Source organism: Dryobates pubescens, chromosome Z (genome assembly GCF_014839835.1).
Source record: "Dryobates pubescens isolate bDryPub1 chromosome Z, bDryPub1.pri, whole genome shotgun sequence".
NCBI lineage: Eukaryota > Metazoa > Chordata > Aves > Piciformes > Picidae > Dryobates > Dryobates pubescens.
The window spans coordinates 56,559,142-56,578,555 of record NC_071657.1 but is presented as its reverse complement, the minus strand read 5'-3'; the positions used below and the strand labels follow the sequence as shown (position 1 = coordinate 56,578,555).

General features: G+C 43.3%; 1 protein-coding gene across 4 annotated transcripts in view; it reads right to left on the bottom strand.

Moving 5' to 3' along the window:
* Window positions 1-158: 158 nt before the first annotated feature.
* Window positions 159-19,414, bottom strand: part of ZNG1A (Zn regulated GTPase metalloprotein activator 1A) — a 30,170-nt gene continuing 10,914 nt past the window's right edge. Inside the window, exons 7-15 of one of the 4 annotated variants that reach the window (XR_008463103.1) lie at window positions 13,506-13,552; window positions 12,713-12,799; window positions 10,264-10,308; window positions 8,948-9,004; window positions 6,237-6,288; window positions 3,408-3,476; window positions 3,243-3,308; window positions 1,302-1,412; window positions 159-636 (exon numbers count right to left, since the gene is read on the bottom strand). Coding sequence is in view for 3 of the 4 variants with exons in the window: in XM_054178430.1 (XP_054034405.1) it covers window positions 563-636; window positions 1,302-1,431; window positions 3,243-3,308; window positions 3,408-3,476; window positions 6,237-6,288; window positions 8,948-9,004; window positions 10,264-10,308; window positions 12,713-12,799; window positions 13,506-13,552 (627 nt within the window). In the remaining variant the exon portion in view is untranslated. Of the gene's footprint in view, window positions 637-1,301; window positions 1,448-3,242; window positions 3,309-3,407; window positions 3,477-6,236; window positions 6,289-8,947; window positions 9,005-10,263; window positions 10,309-12,712; window positions 12,800-13,505; window positions 13,553-19,414 lie in introns of those variants that run through there. The other 3 variants (XM_054178430.1, XM_054178431.1, XM_054178432.1) reach the window with 3 other exon arrangements.

Below are 19,414 nucleotides of genomic sequence, written 5' to 3'. Positions count from 1 at the left end.
GCCGATATACATTCTGTGTGGTCTTGAGCCTCTGCTACCTACAGGTTTTTAGTTTCACTTACACAACAGGTCTAGCAGTACCTGAGATGGGCATATACATTCAAAAACCACAAAAGAAGGTAAAAGACAGTTTAATAGTAAACACTACAAATTTCTGAATGCAATTACATCATTGGTCATAATCACTGTTTTTCATACACAGTAGTAAAACAGCTGGAAAAAGCATGGGGCGTTAAACATGCTTAACCATATTGCCACTGTATTACTTCACATACAGCATAAACAACAGCCTTTTGCCTGTCTGCATTTCTGTACAGGTACAATTTGTTACTGACATAGCTTAAGGCAAATCCAAACCAGTAAAATTCTGTGTGTTTGATTCCAGACTGTAAGAGCTGACCTTCGGCATGATTCTAAGGAAGACTTCAAGGTTTAATTGTTGTGTGAACTGAAAGGGGGGAAACAAACTAATATACTGCATTTCATTCAGTCTCTTCTGTCACACAAAGTGTACAGGGTTAAGCACAAACTTTTAATCTTTTTTGGTTTTGGTAGCCTGATGTCAACTGCTTCCTTGTTTCTCTGTTACGGTGGCTACGAATACTTCTTTGATGGTCTCCTTATCCAAATTCCTGCCTATAAAAGAAATGTATTAGCCAACTATATTTTACAATGTATTACATAAAACACATTTGAATAGAAATCTGCCAGTCTTCTCAGCAAAGAAAATGTTTATCAAGGAATGAGAAATGTAGTATTAACGTTAACATGCAGGTAACAAGGGTAATTTTAGATATTACAGGCAACAGACTTCAGCAAATACGGGAGAGAAGGAAAAATTGGAGGTTTTTGGTCACAAAACACTTTTCAAAGCAAAACATAAACAAGTTTTTCAGGAACAGAACAGGTTCTGTACATTTTAACAGCTACAATCACCTTCATCACAGTTACTGAATAGTTGATCAACCACTCCAACCATTCCCATCACCATTTTTAGAACTATGGCATTTAAAAATAACATCAAATATGCCAACGTAATTTACAAATACATAGTATTTTATTTTACTTTATTTGATTTTATTTTTAGGTCATTACAAATGGTAGTTTTAGATTCCTGTCAGCTTGGAATATAAAATTGCAGGAGACCTTGATGGATAAACCATCCAGTGAAAGTTATGCTGAGCACAGGCACTGCTATTATTCTGACCAGTTTAGGCCAATTGCTTTACAATGGACAAGTCACAGGACTGCCTCATCCAAGAACATCTTCATAAAATCAAATGTATGCCATTTTCTCTTACCTATTAGGACCAGCCTATTTGTTCTTTTTTCATCTTCTTTCCAGGCTACTGCGGTCTCTTCCAGATCATACAGTTCATGGACACCTTGGACTATCACCTGATGAGATTTGCCTTGAATAGATACCAGTCCCTTATCAGAAAAATAACTGTTAGAATATATAAACACATCTTTAAAAATTAAATACATGAAGGGAAAAAGATCTCTTGAAACTAGGCCAAGCAGGGGCAAGTATTTCTAGCAACTATGCAACAATTCGTCAAAATAATTATGCAGTACAATCACTTCTACTCACAACATTCTCACATCTCCTTGTTTTGTTAGGACTAACAATGACACTGTAACACACTCTGCCTTCTGTTCCTCATTTGGCCAATACTTTGCATGTTTGAGCACAAATAAAATGTCACCAGCTACTATTCCATTTTAAATATGTATATGGTGTATGACATATGAGTCCATGACTGCCAGCAAAGAGGATGTAAAATGAGCAAAGCCATCTGATTTCAGATTATTCTGATTAAGCTCTCACGCTTATCATATTCACTACTCTGAAATGCAATCTTTGAATTTCAGAGATCAAGCAAGCATTTGTGGAGTATAACAACGAGCAACAGAATTAGAGAGGACTATAGTCAGAGCGCACCCTTTAACCTACACGGCGGAAGTTGTATTGAAAGTTTTCATCACTTCATTTAAAACTTTATAAACTATTTCAGTGGAACATGTTCTGTAGTACCTGTCTTATACTTCTCTAAAGGAAAAAAAAAGGAGTTGAGAATATTTCTTGAAAAAAGGTCTACATTTGATATATTAGTTGTAATTCCATGACTATTATTACTGCTAAAAAGATAATGACTGCAGGTAAGATATAAATATAAAAGCAACCAACTTTGGAACTGATTCTGTAATTACCAAGGACCTACTTGCTTTGGTGTAACTCTGTGACTGAGGGTCAGCACACTACTTATCACAGGCCTCAGACCTCCTAAAGAATTACTTTGATTTCAGAGCTCAGTAAAATAAAAATGTGCTTGTGCATAGCAGTACTGTCTTCAGACAGCTTAAGATGCACCAGCAGATATTTTCTTCTATTTGTCAGGAAGGGGAAGACAAAGGTACTCTTCTTTTGTTGTTGACAGTGCAAGAATACAGCCTTTCTTCCAATTATATGAAAATAATTATGTGGCTATCCAAGATGCAGACGTAATCTCAAAACAAACCAGAGCATATTTGCTTTTATTTCTTACAGCCTATTAAATGACAGATGTGGCTCTTTTTTATTATTATTATTATTGATTTAGCTGTATGGTATAAGGAAAAAGAAAATAAATCCTAAATTGTCACCTACTGTCATCTCAAAATCATGCAACTGAAAACACATGAAGTGCCCACACAGATGAATAGTTAATGGCTGCATCATTAACAGTACAGTCCAACAGGACTGTAAAAAGCTGTAAGTGCAGACCATAGCTAGTACTATACAGCTGTATTATGCTAAATTCAGTTTCTGCATATTATGGCAACTACTGTAAGTACTGATAGCTAACTAGAGTATTCAGTCACTAGGTAAGGAGACATTTATGAGAGACAAATGGAACTTGCCAAAGCAATGGAGATGAAAATGAAAAAGTTAGTTAACTACGTCCTAATTATTCACTCTGTCAGTGATGTTTGGGACTGTACATCTCCCCTCTCAGTTCAAATCCAGTAGGATCAATGTTTGCCTCCTTGTCAGCTATCTCCTTCTAAGCCATTCCACAAGTCAATAGGTAACAAACTGTCTCTGCACAAAACAATTAGAGATTACTATTCTGTTTTGTCTGCTCTGACACAGTGATCCAGTAGTGCCTTTGTTAGGTCTGTAACTAACAGCATACCACAGTTTTTAGGTGTAAAAGAGGAAAAGCACAAAACAAAGACGTTAGTCACTTCTGACTGACCTTCAGTCTTATGACATCCATGGTGCACCCAGCCTTATCTTTCATATTCTTCTCCCAGAGAAGATTCTTTGAAAGGCAAAAATATTTTCATGAACACCATAGCATAGGATGATTGGCTATAAAAATTCACAATGATTTTTCAGTTCACAATGACATGTTACTTACTTGAATAAAGGTATTTAAGTTTTCTTCTCTTATATTTCCTGGAACTTCAAATGTTACTGTAGTTATACCCTGCAAAGGGAAAGACCCACTTATTTTTACCAAATCAAATAAACATTTCATTACTTTCAAAAAGCGTTCTTTTTAATTTGGTCATATACAAAAAGCAGCTCTATATTCATAGGATTTTTTTTTATTCCACACTTCTTTTCTGCTTGGATATATTATGCTGTAATTTTTTTTGTTCTGTTGGGTGTACAGTTATGGGGGCATAGGCAACACTTTGAATATTTTAATGCTATCAGCTTCTGCCTCACAATTCTTTTCTTTAGCTGCTCTCTGTTCTCAAAGAAAGCCTAAGAATACCAAGGCAAGTTAGATCAATCTTTCAAATGTTTAATACAGCTATTTTCTTGGCATACTAACCTTTGTTACCATTTCCAATCTTCATCATCAAGTTATTTTTCACCTGCAAGTTATTTTTCCTCATAACTTGCCTGTTATGAGAAGCTTTTTATAAATACAACTGTGTAGGCATAGATTCTGAAAGTAAGTATGTCTGAAGCAAAAAGGATCAGAAATCTACCACACAGATCTATAGGCCTTGGTAAAAAAGTCTTTGTTTTTCTTGTAGGCCCCCTTTTGGCATTGAAAGGGGGCCTTTTCTTCTCCAGGCTGAACAGTCCAAGCTTTCTTACCCTTTCCTCAGTGGAGGTGTCCCACCCCTCTGATTTCTTTTGTGGGCCTCCTCTGAATCCATTCCCACAGGCTTTCTGGAGTTGTGGGCCCCAGAGGCGGATGTACTACCCCCAGTGGGGCCTCACCAGGGTGGAGTGCATCACTGCAGTGGCTTGTGAAATCCACAGAGAACTTTAGCTCTAGTACTGAGAATTCTGTGACTGTGTACTGTAGTGTGAGTGGTGGACCCACTACATCTGCAGAGATGTGTGCAGACAATGCATGAACTGTTGCAAAGAGCAGGGACCCGTGAAAGCCCTAGTGGGACAGGAAGATGAAGACACAGAATGGTGCCAGCTTCGACCCACTGTGGCCATGGCATAAGGCCTTAAGTCTCCTAGGGTCAGCATCCAAGAAAACTATCCCAGGAGTTGCAAAAGACATACAACTACCATCTGTAAATAACTCAGCAGCTGCTAACACCAAACTAGCCAAAGGGAAAGCTGTGTGTCAAGCCATCCAATCTACCATGGAAACTGTAAGCCAGTTTACGACAGTCCTATCAGGCAGTCCATGTTACAGTGCTGCAGAAATGGGAGCACCACTGCCCACAATGCAAACACATTATCACAGAATCACAGATTCACCAAGGTTGGAAGAGACCTCAAATATAATTGAGTCCAACCTGTCACCACAGACCTCATGACTAAATCATGGCACCAAGTGCCACATCCAATCCTCTCTTGAACACCTCCAGGGATGGTGACTCCACCACCTCCCTGGGCAGCACATTCCAATGACGAACAACTCTCTCGGTGAAGAGCTTTCTCCTCGCCTCGAGCCTAGACTTCCCCTGGTGCAGCTTGAGACTGTGTCCTCTTGTTCTGGTGCTGGTTGACTGGGAGAAGAGACCAACCCCTTCCTGGCTACAACCTCCCTTCAGGTAGCTGTAGACAGCAGTAAAGTCTCCCCTGAGCCTCCTCTTCTCCAGGCTAAACAATCCCAGCTCCCTCAGCCCATGGTTTTCATGGTTTTGCTGCCAGGCAATAAATTCAGTAATTTCCTGATTTAAGACTGTCCTGCTTTTTGGAAGGGTCTAAGCAGAAAAAAAATAAAAGAGACTGACTGGGGGGAAAAATAAATAAAAGGGAGCCTTTCTAGTTACATCTGTACATCATGAAAATGGCAGGTCCTTAGAAGATGCAATTGGCATATAACTATTTGAATTCTATAGGTATAATGGGTGCATTATTTCTTTCTTAAATTAACCTCTGAAATTAGGTAGGTTTATCACAAAAAACATTGTATTTGGATAGAGTAGAGTAGAGTAGAATAAATCAGGTTGGAAAAGACCTTTGAGATCATCAAGTCCAACCTATCACCCAACACCATCTAATCAACTAAACCATTTGTTCAAACAAAACTCATTAAAAGCATAAATGCTACTTGCATTTGCAAGATTCTGCCCTAACATAAACATACACTGGGTTGAGTATCAGGGTGGGGAGGGGAAATACAATTTTGGGAGTTTCATTTGGCATACCAAAAATAACATCAACAAAACTGTTTAGCGTATTTTAGCATCTGTATGTGTAAAGGACTGATACCCAGGTTATAGGGCAGAATCTACTTCACTGTTACAAGTTAATTTGTTACTCTTTCTTTTGAAAACAATAGGAAACACTCATACAACAGAAATCTCTAAATGCTTAATTACTCAGTGAAGTTTTATTATGACTTCAAAGAATGCAGTCATGAAGAACATTTCCCTGTTACCTACATAAGAAGACAACACTTGGAAAGCAAACCTACAGTATAAAGACTGGCGACAAATTTAGGAACTGACTGCAAGTAGTAAAGAGTAGCGCTATCTGCCTGTTTCAGTAATACTGTCCCTGTGAATCAATGAACAATGTGACAATCTGGAGCCCAGAAGCTATTTCTGAAAGTAAGAATTCCTGTATCTGTTTAGCATCTACTTCCAGCAAAGTATATTCCATATATGTATTCTATGTAATCTACCAAAGATCTCAAAACACATAATTCCTAACTGAAATCTTCTGAAAAGGTAGCATGATTAGCATGCAATGCTTGCAATTACCCTGAAGAATCCTGCTGTTACAAAAAGAAAAAAGCAGTCATTTTAGTAATTACCTTATCTAGATGTGCATGTGTTGTCTTTACATGCTCAAGCTTTTTCTGCAAACTGAAAATAAAGTTAAATATCACATTTGAGTAGGATGGACAAAATGTCATTATTTCAAAATATAAATAAAACTATCATTGAGGTAAGAGAGAAAACTAGACTGAAGAAAGCAAAATTATTATTTTGTCAATTCATTAAGGACTTAACTCAGATTTGTAGAGCACAGCACTTCCTAGTAAACCTTGCAGAATGCCACCTAATATTACAGCTAATCAGACATAACTGAATTGCCATTACCAAGAACATCCTTCTCTGGTTCACATCCTCTTACCACTTTCTCTGTTGTGTTGTTCCAGGATGAGTCAGCTTAGCTAGCAGATCCACTTTAAGAACTCAGGAGATGGGTTTATGACCATAATGGTAATACTGGCTTTCCTACTCCATTAACGTTCTTTTTGATGACTGCTTAGAGGAGAATAGAATTAACCAGGTTGGAAAAGACCTTTGAGATCATTGAGTCCAACCTATTATCCAACACCATCTAATCAACTAAATCACAGCACCAAGCACCCCATCCAATCTCTTCCTAAACACCTCCAGCGACGGTGACTCCAACACAGTATCACAGTATCACAGTATAACTAAGGTTGGAAGAGACCCCAAGGATCATCAAGTCCAACCTGTCTCCACAGACCTCATGACTAGACTATGGTACCAAGTGCCACGTCCAATCTCCTCTTGAAGAGAACACCTCCAAGGACGGTGACTCCACCACCTCCCTGGGCAGCCCATTCCAAGGACAAACGACTCGCTCAGTGAAGAACTTTCTCCTCACTTCGAGTCTAAACCTCCCCTGGTGTAGCTTGAGACTGTGTCCTCTTGTTCTGGTGCTGGTTGCCTGGGAGAAGAGACCAACCCCTTCCTGGCTACAACTACCCTCCTCCCTGGGCAGCCCATTCCAATGGCAAATTACTCTCTCTGTGAAGAATTTCTTCCTAACATCCAGCCTAAACCTCCCCTGGTGCAGCTTGAGACTGTGTCTTCTTGTTCTGGTGCTGGTTACCTGGGAGAAGAGACCAACCCCCACCTGCCTACAACCTCCCTTCAGGTAGTTGTAGAGAGCAACTAGAGTTGTAGAGAGTTGTAGAGAGTAAGGTCTCCTCTGAGCCTCCTCTTCTCCAGGCTAAGCAGCCCCAGCTCCCTCAGTCTCTCCTCATAGGGCTTGTGCTCCCAAGCCCTCACCAGCTTTGTTGCCCTTCTCTGGACATGTTACAGCAACTCAACATCTTTCCTAAACTGAGTGGCCCAGAACTTGACACAGGACTCACGGTGTGGCCTAACCAGTGCTGAGGACAGGGGCACAATGACCTACTGAAATGAACAGTGTGCACCTCATGAAGAAAAATGAAGCTGATACTGACTCTAGCTGCACATCTCTCCTTCCCATTATAATAATGCTCTTTAACATCTTTATTGATGATATGGATGGTGGTATGGAGTTGATCACCAGTAAATTTGCGGACAACACCAAGCTGGGGGCAGGTGTTTTTCTGCTGGAGGATAGAGAGGCTTTGCAGAGAGACCTCGACAGGCTGGACAGATGGGCAGAGTCCAACAGCATGAGATTGAACACATCCAAGTGCCAGCTTCTGCACATTGGCCACAACAACCCCATGCAGAGCTACAGGCTGGGGTCAGAGTGGCTGGAGAGCAGCCAGGTAGAAAGAGACCTGGGGGTGCTGGTCGATGGTAGGCTGAACATGAGCCTGCAGCATGCCCAGGCGGCCAGGAGGGCCAATGGCATCCTGGCCTGCATCAGGAACACTGTGGCCAGCAGAAGCAGGGAGGTCATTCTGCCCCTGTACACTGCACTGGTTAGGCCACAGTACTGTGTCCAGTTCTGGGCTCCTCAGTTTAGGAAGGATGTTGACTTGCTGGATCGTGTCCAGAGAAGGGCAACAAAGTTGGTGAGGGGCTTGGAGCACAAGCCCTGTGAGGAGAGACTGAGGGAGCTGGACTTGCTTAGCCTGGAGAAGAGGAGACTCAAGGGTGACCTTATTGCTCTCTACAATTACCTTAAGGGAGGCTGTAGACAGGCAGAGGTTGGTCTCTTCTCCCAGGCAACCAGCACCAGAACAAGAGGACACAGTCTCAGGCTGTGCCAGGGGAGGTTTAGGCTGGAGGTGAGGAGGAAGTTCTACACAGGGAGAATGATTGCCCATTGGAATGGGCTGCCGAGGGAGGTGTTGGAGTCACCATCACTGCAGGTGTTCAGGAGGAGACTTGATAGGGTGCTTGGTTGCGTGGTTTAGTTGATTAGGTGGTGTTGGATGATAGATAGGTTGAACACGATGATCTTGAAGGTCTCTTCCAACCTGGTTTATTCTAGTCTAGTCTAGTCTAGTCTACTCTAATAATAATTTTGCTCCAGTACTCCTTGCTCTCTTTGCTAAACTTCAGCAAACTGAACAGTAAGTCCTTCTCCCCTCACCTCTGATTTCACTTATCCAACCATATTGCATGCATTTCAAGTGAAGAAATTTCTCAATCTCAGATTACCACTTAGAAAGTGAGATTTTTGAACAAGTGACTAAACAACAATTTCTAACAGAAACTCTGACACAAATTTGAGACAGGATTTTAAGTGTGCATTTCATGCACAGATTTACACAATGGACATTACCTACTATTTAAAAAAACAGTGAAATGATCAACATACCTTAATCCAGATAAGCTATCAAATGCGTGCATGTCCAAGACATTGGAGAGATCAACTCTAAACAGAGAGTAGAAAGAAAGCTCTGCATTTTTGCTGCATTTAAATATTGTGAATACTTAAATAATTATCTTTAAAAATGGTTCAACAAAACCTGTTTGTTTTTCTGTCCACCATACTAATGCCATTAATTCTTATTTTTGAATGTTAGTAGTTAACAATCAAAGTGTTCATTTGCACAGTAATATGTACAGAGATTTTTAAAAACATAGTAAAATACAAATTCTTTCCAAAGATGAAACTACTTCATACTAGATGTCTGAATAATAATTAGGTTTCCCTAAACAGGAAAAGGACCCCTGAAGTTCTTCCCAGCAACTATTCTATACCCTGAATATAGATCACCCCAAAGCATACATCAACTGCTGGAACATAGGTATTTCAAACTGTTGCACTGTTAGCAAACAAAATTGATATATGCTATGAGGCAAGTGCTATGGAGAAAAATTTCAGCTCTAACATCTGAAACAGACAAATGAAAAATGTAATACGGAACAGACAGCACTGATCATACTTACTTTTAAGAAAAGCTACCTACAAATTGCCTAAAAAGTTGCTTGTTGGGTTTGGCAGCTTTCTAAATGCAATTAATTAGATGTACTACAAGGAACATTAATTAATTCATTAATTAGGTATCATACAAGGAACATAGGAGAGGTTAAAAAAAGAGACCTCGGGAGGATAGAGTGTACACTTCTACACCCAACAGCAGCTTTACAAAGTAGTTTCTAAGATGAAAGAGTTGTAATGTAAAATACAAAAAATCCCTCTCTGAAGTTCATGAGCTCAGTGCCAGGTGTTCTCAGCAGTGTTCTGAAAAATGATACAGCAACACTCAAGAAAGTGCTGTACTGGTCCTTTTAAAATATGGGTCCTTTTTAAATATGAGCTTTTCGGGGTCAAACCCCCGAAGTAAAGAAGGTATGTTCTCAAATAAGATGCAAATAAAATAAATTTTGTTATTATTTCACTTTTGTTATTTTTTTATCCTGGGAGAGAAAACATGTGTCATGCACAAAACCGTATTTACTAGTAAGACAAAGAGTTGCCACCAAAGACTACATCTGAAATCTGCTTCATCTAATATCCAAAATTTAATACTGTCAGGAATCAGACACCAGAGAATTAAGCAGACGTGGATTCTATAATTCATATATTAGACCTCTTCCTAAGGTACACAGATACTGATCTAATAGCCTATTTACATCTATCAGAAAACAAACCGCATCTGGTAACTAGGTACAGTGGCCATTTAATACCTTGATCTTTGCGTCTCTAGAATTTTAACAAGTCCATTTATTGACCTAAAATAAAATAGAAAAAACAAAAGTTAGGTGACAATGTAACTATAATATATTACTTGATCCTCTTTAACATCTTTATCCTCTTTAACATCTTCATTGATGATATGGATGAGGGGGTTGAGTCAGTCATCAGCAAGTTTGCAGATGACACCAAGATGGGAACAGATGTTAGTCAGTTAGAGGGTTGAAAGGCTCTGCAGAGGGACCTTGACCGACTGGACAGATGGGCAGAGTCCAATGGGATGGCATTTAATAAGTCCAAGTGCCGGGTGCTGCACTTTGGCCACGGCAACCCCATGCAGAGCTACAGGCTGGGGTCAGAGTGGCTGGAGAGCTGCCAAACAGAAAGGGACCTGGGGGTGCTGATTGACACCCGCCTAAACATGAGCCAGCAGTGTGCCCACGTGGCCAAGAGGGCCAATGGCATCCTGGCCTGTATTAGGAATAGTGTGGCCAGCAGGAGCAGGGAGGTCATTGTGCCCCTGTACTCTGCATTGGTTAGGCCACACCTTGAGTACTGTGTCCAGTTCTGGGCCCCTCAGTTTAGGAAGGACATCGAGACACTTGAACATGTCCAGAGAAGGGCAACAAGGCTGGTGAGAGGCCTTGAGCACAAGCCCTGTGAGGAGAGGCTGAGGGAGCTGGGATTGTTTAGCCTCAAGGAGAGAAGGATCAGAGGTGACCTCATTGCCCTCTACAACTACCTGAAAGGTGGTTGTAGACAGGAGGGAGTTGGTCTCTTCTCCCAGGCAACCAGCACCAGAACAAGGGGACACAGTCTCAAGCTGTGCCAGGGGAGGTTTAGACTCGAGGTGAGGAAAAAGTTCTTCACTGAGCGAGTCATTCGTCATTGGAATGGGCTGCCCAGGGAGGTGGTGGAGTCGCCGTCCCTGGAGGTGTTCAAGGGGAGATTGGACGTGGCACTTGGTGCCATGGTCTAGTTGTGAGGTCTGTTGGAACAGGTTGGACTTGATGATCCTTGGGGTCTCTTCCAACCTTAGTTACTGTGATACTGTGATACTGTAACAAGTGAAACATAGAAAGGACCACAACAATAACACAAACTCTGTTTTTAACTTATTGAACAAAGCATAGGACGTCCTGACAGACTTTGGTTTTGTGACTTTTTCCATCTCCTAAATAAAGACTGGGAGTTCCAGCAACAATATACTATCAGTAGGAACGGCATTTTCCTATCCAAGCCTCTTCATGACACACACTGCTGGGTCTCAGCATTTCTACTTTCAGAATTCGAATCACTAATAAAGTTGTATGTGAAAAAAAGTTTAGAATAGACCAGGTTGGAAGAGACCTTCAAGATCATCGCATCCAACACCACCTAATCAACTAAACCACGCAACCAAGCACCCCATCAAGTCTTCTGAACACCTCCAATAATGGTGACTCCAACACCTCCCTCGGCAGCCCATTCCAACGGGCAATCATTCTCCCTGTGTAGAACTTCCTTCTAACCTCCAGCCTAAACCTCCCCTGGCACAGCCTGAGACTGTGTCCTCTTGTTCTGGTGCTGGTTGCCTGGGAGAAGAGACCAACCTCTGCCTGTCTACAACCTCCCTTAAGGTAATTGTAGAGAGCAATAAGGTCACCCCTGAGTCTCCTCTTCTCCAGGCTAAGCAAGCCCAGCTCCCTCAGTCTCTCCTCATAGGGCTTGTGCTCTAAGCCCCTCACCAACTTTGTTGCCCTTCTCTGGACTCGTTCCAGCAAGTCAACAGCTTTCTTAAACTGAAGGGCCCAGAACTGGACACAGTACTCAAGGTGTGGCCTAACCAGTGCAGTGTACAGGGGCAGAATGATCTCCCTGCTCCTGCTGGCCACACTGTTCCTGATACAGGCCAGGATGCCATTGGCCCTCTTGGCCACGTGGGCACACTGCAGGCTCATGTTCAGCCTACCATCGACCAGTACCCCCAGTACACTCACAGTATAGGTTGAAAAATATAGGGCATGTCTTTGATCACTAATTTGCTTCAGACCATTAGTTCTTCCATACCCATGACAGTTATTTGGGACTTCCTTCGTGAAATCCAGGCATCTGTCAGTGAGCTCATTCTACAAGCAGATTTTTATTTCCCTGATGCTAATTTCTGAAAAATGGGAACAGCTGCCCAGAAATCTTAATAGCATGGGCACTTAAGAGAAAGCCCTGTCCCTACTAAGTAACATCAAATCTTACCCAGAGAACAAACTGCTAAGAATGTGTAAGCACAGGAAAGTATCAAAATGCCTTTAGAAACAGGCAGTCTCTTTTCCCTTCTGAGCAAACAATCTGTGTCTATGTAATTGTGAGATCTAATTTCTGCATTAACAGCAGGAAGTAACTATGTATAAATAAAAAATAACCTGTGAGCCAGGACAATGTTAGTTATGACAAAAGTTTCATTACCTGACAGATGCTCTGACTTTATCCAATTCTTCCTCTGAAACCAAATCTGTTTTATTGATAATTATAAGATCAGCTAATGCAACCTGCCTGTGCATCAAGAAAAACAGTAAATAAAAAAGACAATATGATTAAACAAATGTTTTTCATGTAAGGCATAAATGCCATCTCTCCCATAGCTTCTGTTAGTACAGAAAAGCAGCAAGCATTAATCTTAATCTAGAATACCATGGAGAATTACTGAAGTAATACTGGCTTCTCCTTGAGGTGCTCTTCTGTGCTGTAAGAGAGGTCTACCAATCTAAAAAGACTTGCTAGGTTTTGATTTGTTCTTTTTAATCCAAAGTGTTTGGTGACTTTATTTCACAAGCCCTTATTTCTCTTGCATGTCCTCTTTGTAAAAAGTCACATGTAGAATCTCTTTGCTTTATGAAACTTGTACTGTTAACAATAACACATAATAATCTAGCAAAAATATATTCCTCTATCTCTGGCTCTACTTCGTACATCTCACAGATCCTTGCATGCAATTATTTCTTCCTCCCAACACAGGTGTTTCCCCCTTCACTTACGTAAAATCCAATCCCTCTTAATATAGAGCCAGATCTTGGCAAAGAGACCACATAGAACATGAAGTTACTTTTTGTGCTTTCTACCTCATTACTTACTTAAAAAGCAAATCTACCTAGTTTAAAAGCAAAAAAGGAGAAAAAATTAGAAGAGGCCATTTCTAATGAATTTCTACAACAGAGCAGTTCCTAACTGTTATATATAAAATGAATCTGTACATCCATACCGAGATGCTTCATTGACAAGGCCTTCTGGCTTTTCCTCTGTCAAGTGCTAGACAAAAATTAAAACAATTAGATTAAGTATATTCAAATTATATTTAAAGTCACTTGTGATTAACAGAAGTCAAAACTAATTCAGCTGTTTTCAGCAAAGTATTGAGGAAAATGGCATCTCAAATTTGTCTGCAAAACAATGGTGAGAAGGTATAGTCAACCATCACTATTACAAAAGCTCGTAATTTCTTTTATGAAAATTCTTCTATTTTGATGAATTTTATTACTAGAATGCTAAAAGTTTGGAAAACTGTATTATGATTAATTACTTTTCAGATTTACAATGACATTAAAAGCCACTGTGATATACAGTAACCATGGGAAAACATCTGAAAAAGTGAAAGGATGGTGATTTTACTGAGTGTGGTGTCAATAACTATTAAATGTGTTTGACAGAGCACAGAACAAGCTGCCCAGAAAAGTTGTGGAGCCTTCTCCAAAATCCACCTAGACACATTCCTGTGCTACCTGCTCTAGGCATAGATGCTTTGTATTTCCAAACCCTAACATTCAGTGATGGGTTAGGCTTGCAGTATGGATTTAATGTACATAACTACATGCTTGTGAAAGATGTGACAAACTGTACTTTTATAGGTAAATCTGTAACTCTTCTGGGTTTGTACCAACCAACCACTGTGTCTCGGCAAGCCTGACAATATGTCTGTAGTCCATTCAACTGGGCAGAAGAGCCAGTCAGCACTGACAAAAGCAGAAGCTTCCAGTCATTCTGCAGGAGTTCAGTATCATCTGTAGCTCTGCGCTCTGACTGTTTGCCTAAACTAATGTCCTCACAGATAAATTTGTGAAAGTAAAAAAGAATGCCTGCATCTCAAACAGCAGCATGAGGGAATTCAGGGAAAAAATGGGGTGTACCATCTTTGGAAGGAAGGAGAGGTTACCCATGAAATGCTCAAGGATGTTGCTAGGTCATGCAGGAAAAAAAAAAAAAGATAGTCAAAAGGCCATTTAGAGCTTAGAGTGGCCACTGATATGAAGGACAACAAAAAATCCTTTTATAAATATATTAGTGGCAAAAGGAGAGGCAAGGACAACCTCCACTCCTTAGTGGACATGGAGGGAGACATAGTAACTAAAGCAGAGGAAAAGGCAGAGGTACTTAACACCTTCTTTGCCTCAAATTTTAATAGCAGGATAGGTTGTCTTCCAGACAACTGGCCTCCTGAGCTGGCAGATGGAGTCAGGGAGCAGTGTAGTCCCCCTGCGATCCAGGAAGAAATAGTTAGAGATCTGTTCAGTCACTTGATCCCCACAAGTCCATGAGACCAGACGTGATCCATCCTAGGGTGCTGAGAGAGCTGGCAGATGAGCTGGCCAAGCCACTCTCCATCATTTTTCAACAGTCCTGGCTCACTGGAGAGGTCCCAGATGACTGGAAGCTGGCCAAGGTGATGCCCACCCACAAGAAGAGCCATAAGGAGGAACCAGGGAATTCCAGACCTGTCAGCCTGACCTCAGTGCCAGGCAAGATTATGGAACAGGTCATCCTGAGTGCAATCACACAGCACTTAGAGGATGGCCAAGGGATCAGGCCCAGCCAGCATGGATTCAGGAAGGGCAGGTCCTGCCTGACCAACCTGATCTCCTTCTATGATCAGGTGACCCACTTGGTGGATGTGGGGAAGGCTGTGGATGTAGTCTACCTGGACTTCAGCAAGGCCTTTGACACCATCCCCCACAGCAAACTCCTGCCCAAGCTGTCAGCTCATGGCTTGGACAGCAGCACTCTGTGCTGGGCTAGGAACTGTCTGGAGGGCCGAGCCCAGAGAGTGGTGGTGAATGGTGCCACATCCAGCTGGCAGCCAGTCACTAGTGGTGTCCCCCAGGGATCAGTGCTGGGCCAAATCCTGTTTAATATCTTTATTGATGATCTGGATGAGGGCATTGAGTCCATCATCAGTAAATTTGTGGACGACACCAAGCTGGGGGCAGGAGTTGATCTGCTGGAGAGTAGAAGGGTTCTGCAGAGGGACCTTGACAGGCTGGACAGATGGGCAGAGTCCAAGGGCATGAGATTTAACACATCCAAGTGCCGGGTTCTGCACATTGGCCACAACAACCCCACACAGTGCTACAGGCTGGGGTCAGAGTGGCCGGAGAGCAGCCAGGCAGAAAGGGACCTGGGGGTAATGGTTGACAGTAGGCTGAATATGACCCAGCAGTGTGCCCAGCTAGCAAAGAAGGCCAAGGGCATCTTGGCCTGGATCAGGAACAGTGTGGCCAGCAGGAGCAGGGAGCTCATTTTGCCCCTGAACACCATAGTGGTTAGGCCACACCTTGACCCCTGTGTCCAGTTCTGGGTCCCTCAGTTTAGGAAAGATGTTGACTTGCTGGAACATGTCCAGAGAAGGGCAAACAAAGCTGGTGAGGGTTTTGGAGCACAAGCCCTGTTGGGCTAAGACAACTAGGGTTGCCTAGCCTGAAGAAGAGGAGATTCAGGGGAGATCTTACTGCTCTCTACAACTACCTGAAGGGAGGTTGTAGACAGGTGGAGATCACAGAATCACCAAGGTTGGAAGAGACCTCAAAGATCATCAAGTCAAATCTGTCACCACAGACCCCATGACTTAAACCATGGCACCAAGCAATCCCCTCTTGAACACCTCCAGGGATGGTGACTCCACCACCTCCCTGGGCAGCACATTCCAATGGCGAACGACTCTCTCAGTGGAGAACTTTCTCCTCACCTTGAGCCTAAACTTCCCCTGGCACAGCTTGAGACTGTGCCCTCTTGTTCTGGTGCTGGTTGCTTGAGAGAAGAGACCAACTCCCTCCTGGCTACAACCACCCTTCAGGTAGTTGTAGAGAGCAATAAGATCTCCCCTGAGCCTCCTCCGAGACCAGTCTCTTCTCCCAGGCAGCCAGCACCAGAACAAGAGGACACAGTCTCAAGCTGCAGCAGGGGAGGTTTAGGCTGGATGTTAGGAAGAAATTCTTCAAAGAGAGTGATTGGCCATTGGAATGGGCTGCCCAGGGAGGTGGAGTCACCATCACTGGAGGTGTTTAGGAAGAGACTGGATGGGGCACTTAGTGCCATGGTTTAGTTGATTAGATGGTGATAGCTGATAGGTTGGACTCAATGATCTTGAAGGTCTTTTCCAAACTGGTTAATTCTATTCTATTCTATTTCAAAAGTCAATTCCTGCTTAAAAGAGCAAACCATCACTCAGTCCCTTCCCTCATCCTTGCAAAACACAATGCCTTAACTCACCAGACTGTCCTGCTGTATGGGTGCAATACAGTTTAACAAGATGACATTTTACTAAATGGCCTGTGACAAAGAGAGGGGCAGCTCACCAGAGGCAGAGGGATGGAGAGCTGGTAAAGGCTCTCAACTTGCTGCCCCGAGGTATGCCACAAATGATGCACCAGGACATTCTGTGGAAACCAAGGGGAATTGGCACAAGAGGACAACAGGGCCAGCCCAGCTGAAGTGCTTGTACGCAAATGCACGCAGCTTGGGCAACAAACAGGATGAACTAAGGGCCACTGTGCTGCTGGGATGCTGTGACATAGTGGCTATTACTGAAACTTGGAGGGATGATTCCCATGACTGGAATGTAGGGATAGATGGGTATAAGCTCTTTAGGAAGGATAGGCAGGGAAGGAGAGGAGGAGGTGTTGCCCTCTATGTCAATAACCAGCTGGAATCAGTGGAGCTCCACCTAGGGAGGGATGATGAGCTGGTTGAGAGTGTATGGGTTAAAATTAAAGGCAAGACAGGGGAAGGAGAGATTACTGTGGGGGTCTCCTACAGGCCACCTAACCAGCAGAACCAAGCAGATGAGGCCCTCCACAGGCAAATAGAAGCAGCTTCCAGGTCACAAGCCCTGGTCCTTATGGGTGATTCCAACCACCCTGACATCTGCTGGAGGGAAAACACAACAAGGCACCAGCAATCCAGGATGTTCCTGGACTGCATAGAAGACAACTTCCTCCTCCAAATGGTAGAGGAACCAACAAGAAAAGGTGCTATGCTGGACCTTGTTCTCACCAACAGAGAAGAGCTGGTAACCAATGTGAGGCTCAGAGACAGCCTTGGCTGCAGTGGTCATGAAGCAGTTGAATTTAATATCCTCAGGTCAATCAGGAGGACATATTCTAAGCTTACAACCCTAGACTTTAGGCGTGCAGACTTTGATCACTTCAGGGATCTGATAGCCAAAGTGTCGTGGGACAAAGCCCTGGAGGGAAGAGGGACCCAGGACAGCTGGTCAGTATTCAAGGACCACCTCCTCTGTGTCCAGGAGCTATGTATACCAACAAAGAGAAAAGCAGGAAAGAATGCCAGGAGGCCTGCCTGGATGAGCAAGGAGCTGCTGGACACACTATTACTTAAAAAGAAACCCTACAGGAAGTGGAGGGAAGGACAGCTAGAACAGGGGGTATATAAGGAAGCTGCCCGAGCAGCAGGAGACCTGGTTAGGAAAGCCAAAGCAGAGTTTGGATTGAATCTAGCTAGGGAGGTTAAAGGGAACAGTAAGAACTTCTACAGGTATATTAAAGGGAAGAAGACGACTAGGGAAGGTGTGGGCCCCCTCAGAAAGGAAACTGGTGAAATGGCCACAAGTTATGAGGAAAAGGCTGAGGTACTCAATAACTTCTTTACCTCAGTCTTCACTGCAAGGGCCTCTAGCCACACTCCTGGAGTCATGGAAGACAATGCCAGGAATGAGGAGGAAGAACTGCCCATCATAAGTGAAGATCAGGTTCGTGATCACCTGAAGAACCTGAAAGTGTTCAAGTCCATGGGACCCGACGGGATACACCCACGGGTACTGAGAGAACTGGCAGATGAGGTTGTTAAACCCCTCTCTATTATATTCCAAAAGTCCTGGCAGTCTGGGGGAGTCCCCACAGACTGGAAAAGGGGAAACATTACCCCCATTTTCAGAAAGGTCATGGAGCAGCCCCTCCTGGAGGCACTACTGACTCAGAAGAATAGTAAAGAGGTGATTGGGAACAGTCAGCATAGCTTCACCAAGGGCAAATCCTGCCTGACAAACCTGGTGGCCTTCTATGAACAGGTGACAACATTAATAGATAAGGAGCGAGCAACTGATGTCATTTACCTGGACCTGAGCAAAGCCTTCAACACTGTCCCGCACCACATCCTGGTCTCCAAACTGGTGACACATGGGTTTGATGGCTGCACCACTAGATGGATAAAGAACTGGCTTGAAGGCCACACCCAAAGAGTGGCTCTCCATGGGTCCATGTCCCAGTGGAGGCCAGTGACAAGTAGAGTCCCTCAGGGATGAGTCCTGGGACCAGGCTTGTTCAACATCTTTGTCAGTGACATGGACAGTGGCATTGAGTGCACCCTCAGCAAGTTTGCTGATGACACCAAGCTGTGTGGTGCAGCGGACATGCTGGAGGGAAGGGATGCCATCCAGAGGGACCTTGACAGGCTGGAGAGGTGGGCACAAGCCAACTTCATGAGGTTCAACAAGACCAAGTGCAGGGTCCTAGATCTGGGTTGAGGCAATCCCAGGCACAAATCCAGGCTGGGCAGTGACTGGCTGGAAAGCAGCCCTGAGGAGAGAGACTTGGGGGTGCTGGTGGACGAGAAGCTCAACGTGAGCTCTAAGTGCGCACTTGCAGCCCGGAAAGCCGATCAGAGAAGTGTGGCCAGCAGGTCAAGGGAGGTGATTCTCCCCCTCTACTCAGCTCTGGTGAGACCCCACCTGGAGTACTGCATCCACATCTAGAGCCCCTACTACAAGAGGGATCTGGAGGTGCTGGAAGGTGTCCAGAGAAGGGCCACGAGGATGATCAGAGGGCTGGAGCACCTCTCCTGTGAGGACAGAATGAAGGAGTTGGGGCTGTTCAGTCTGGAGAA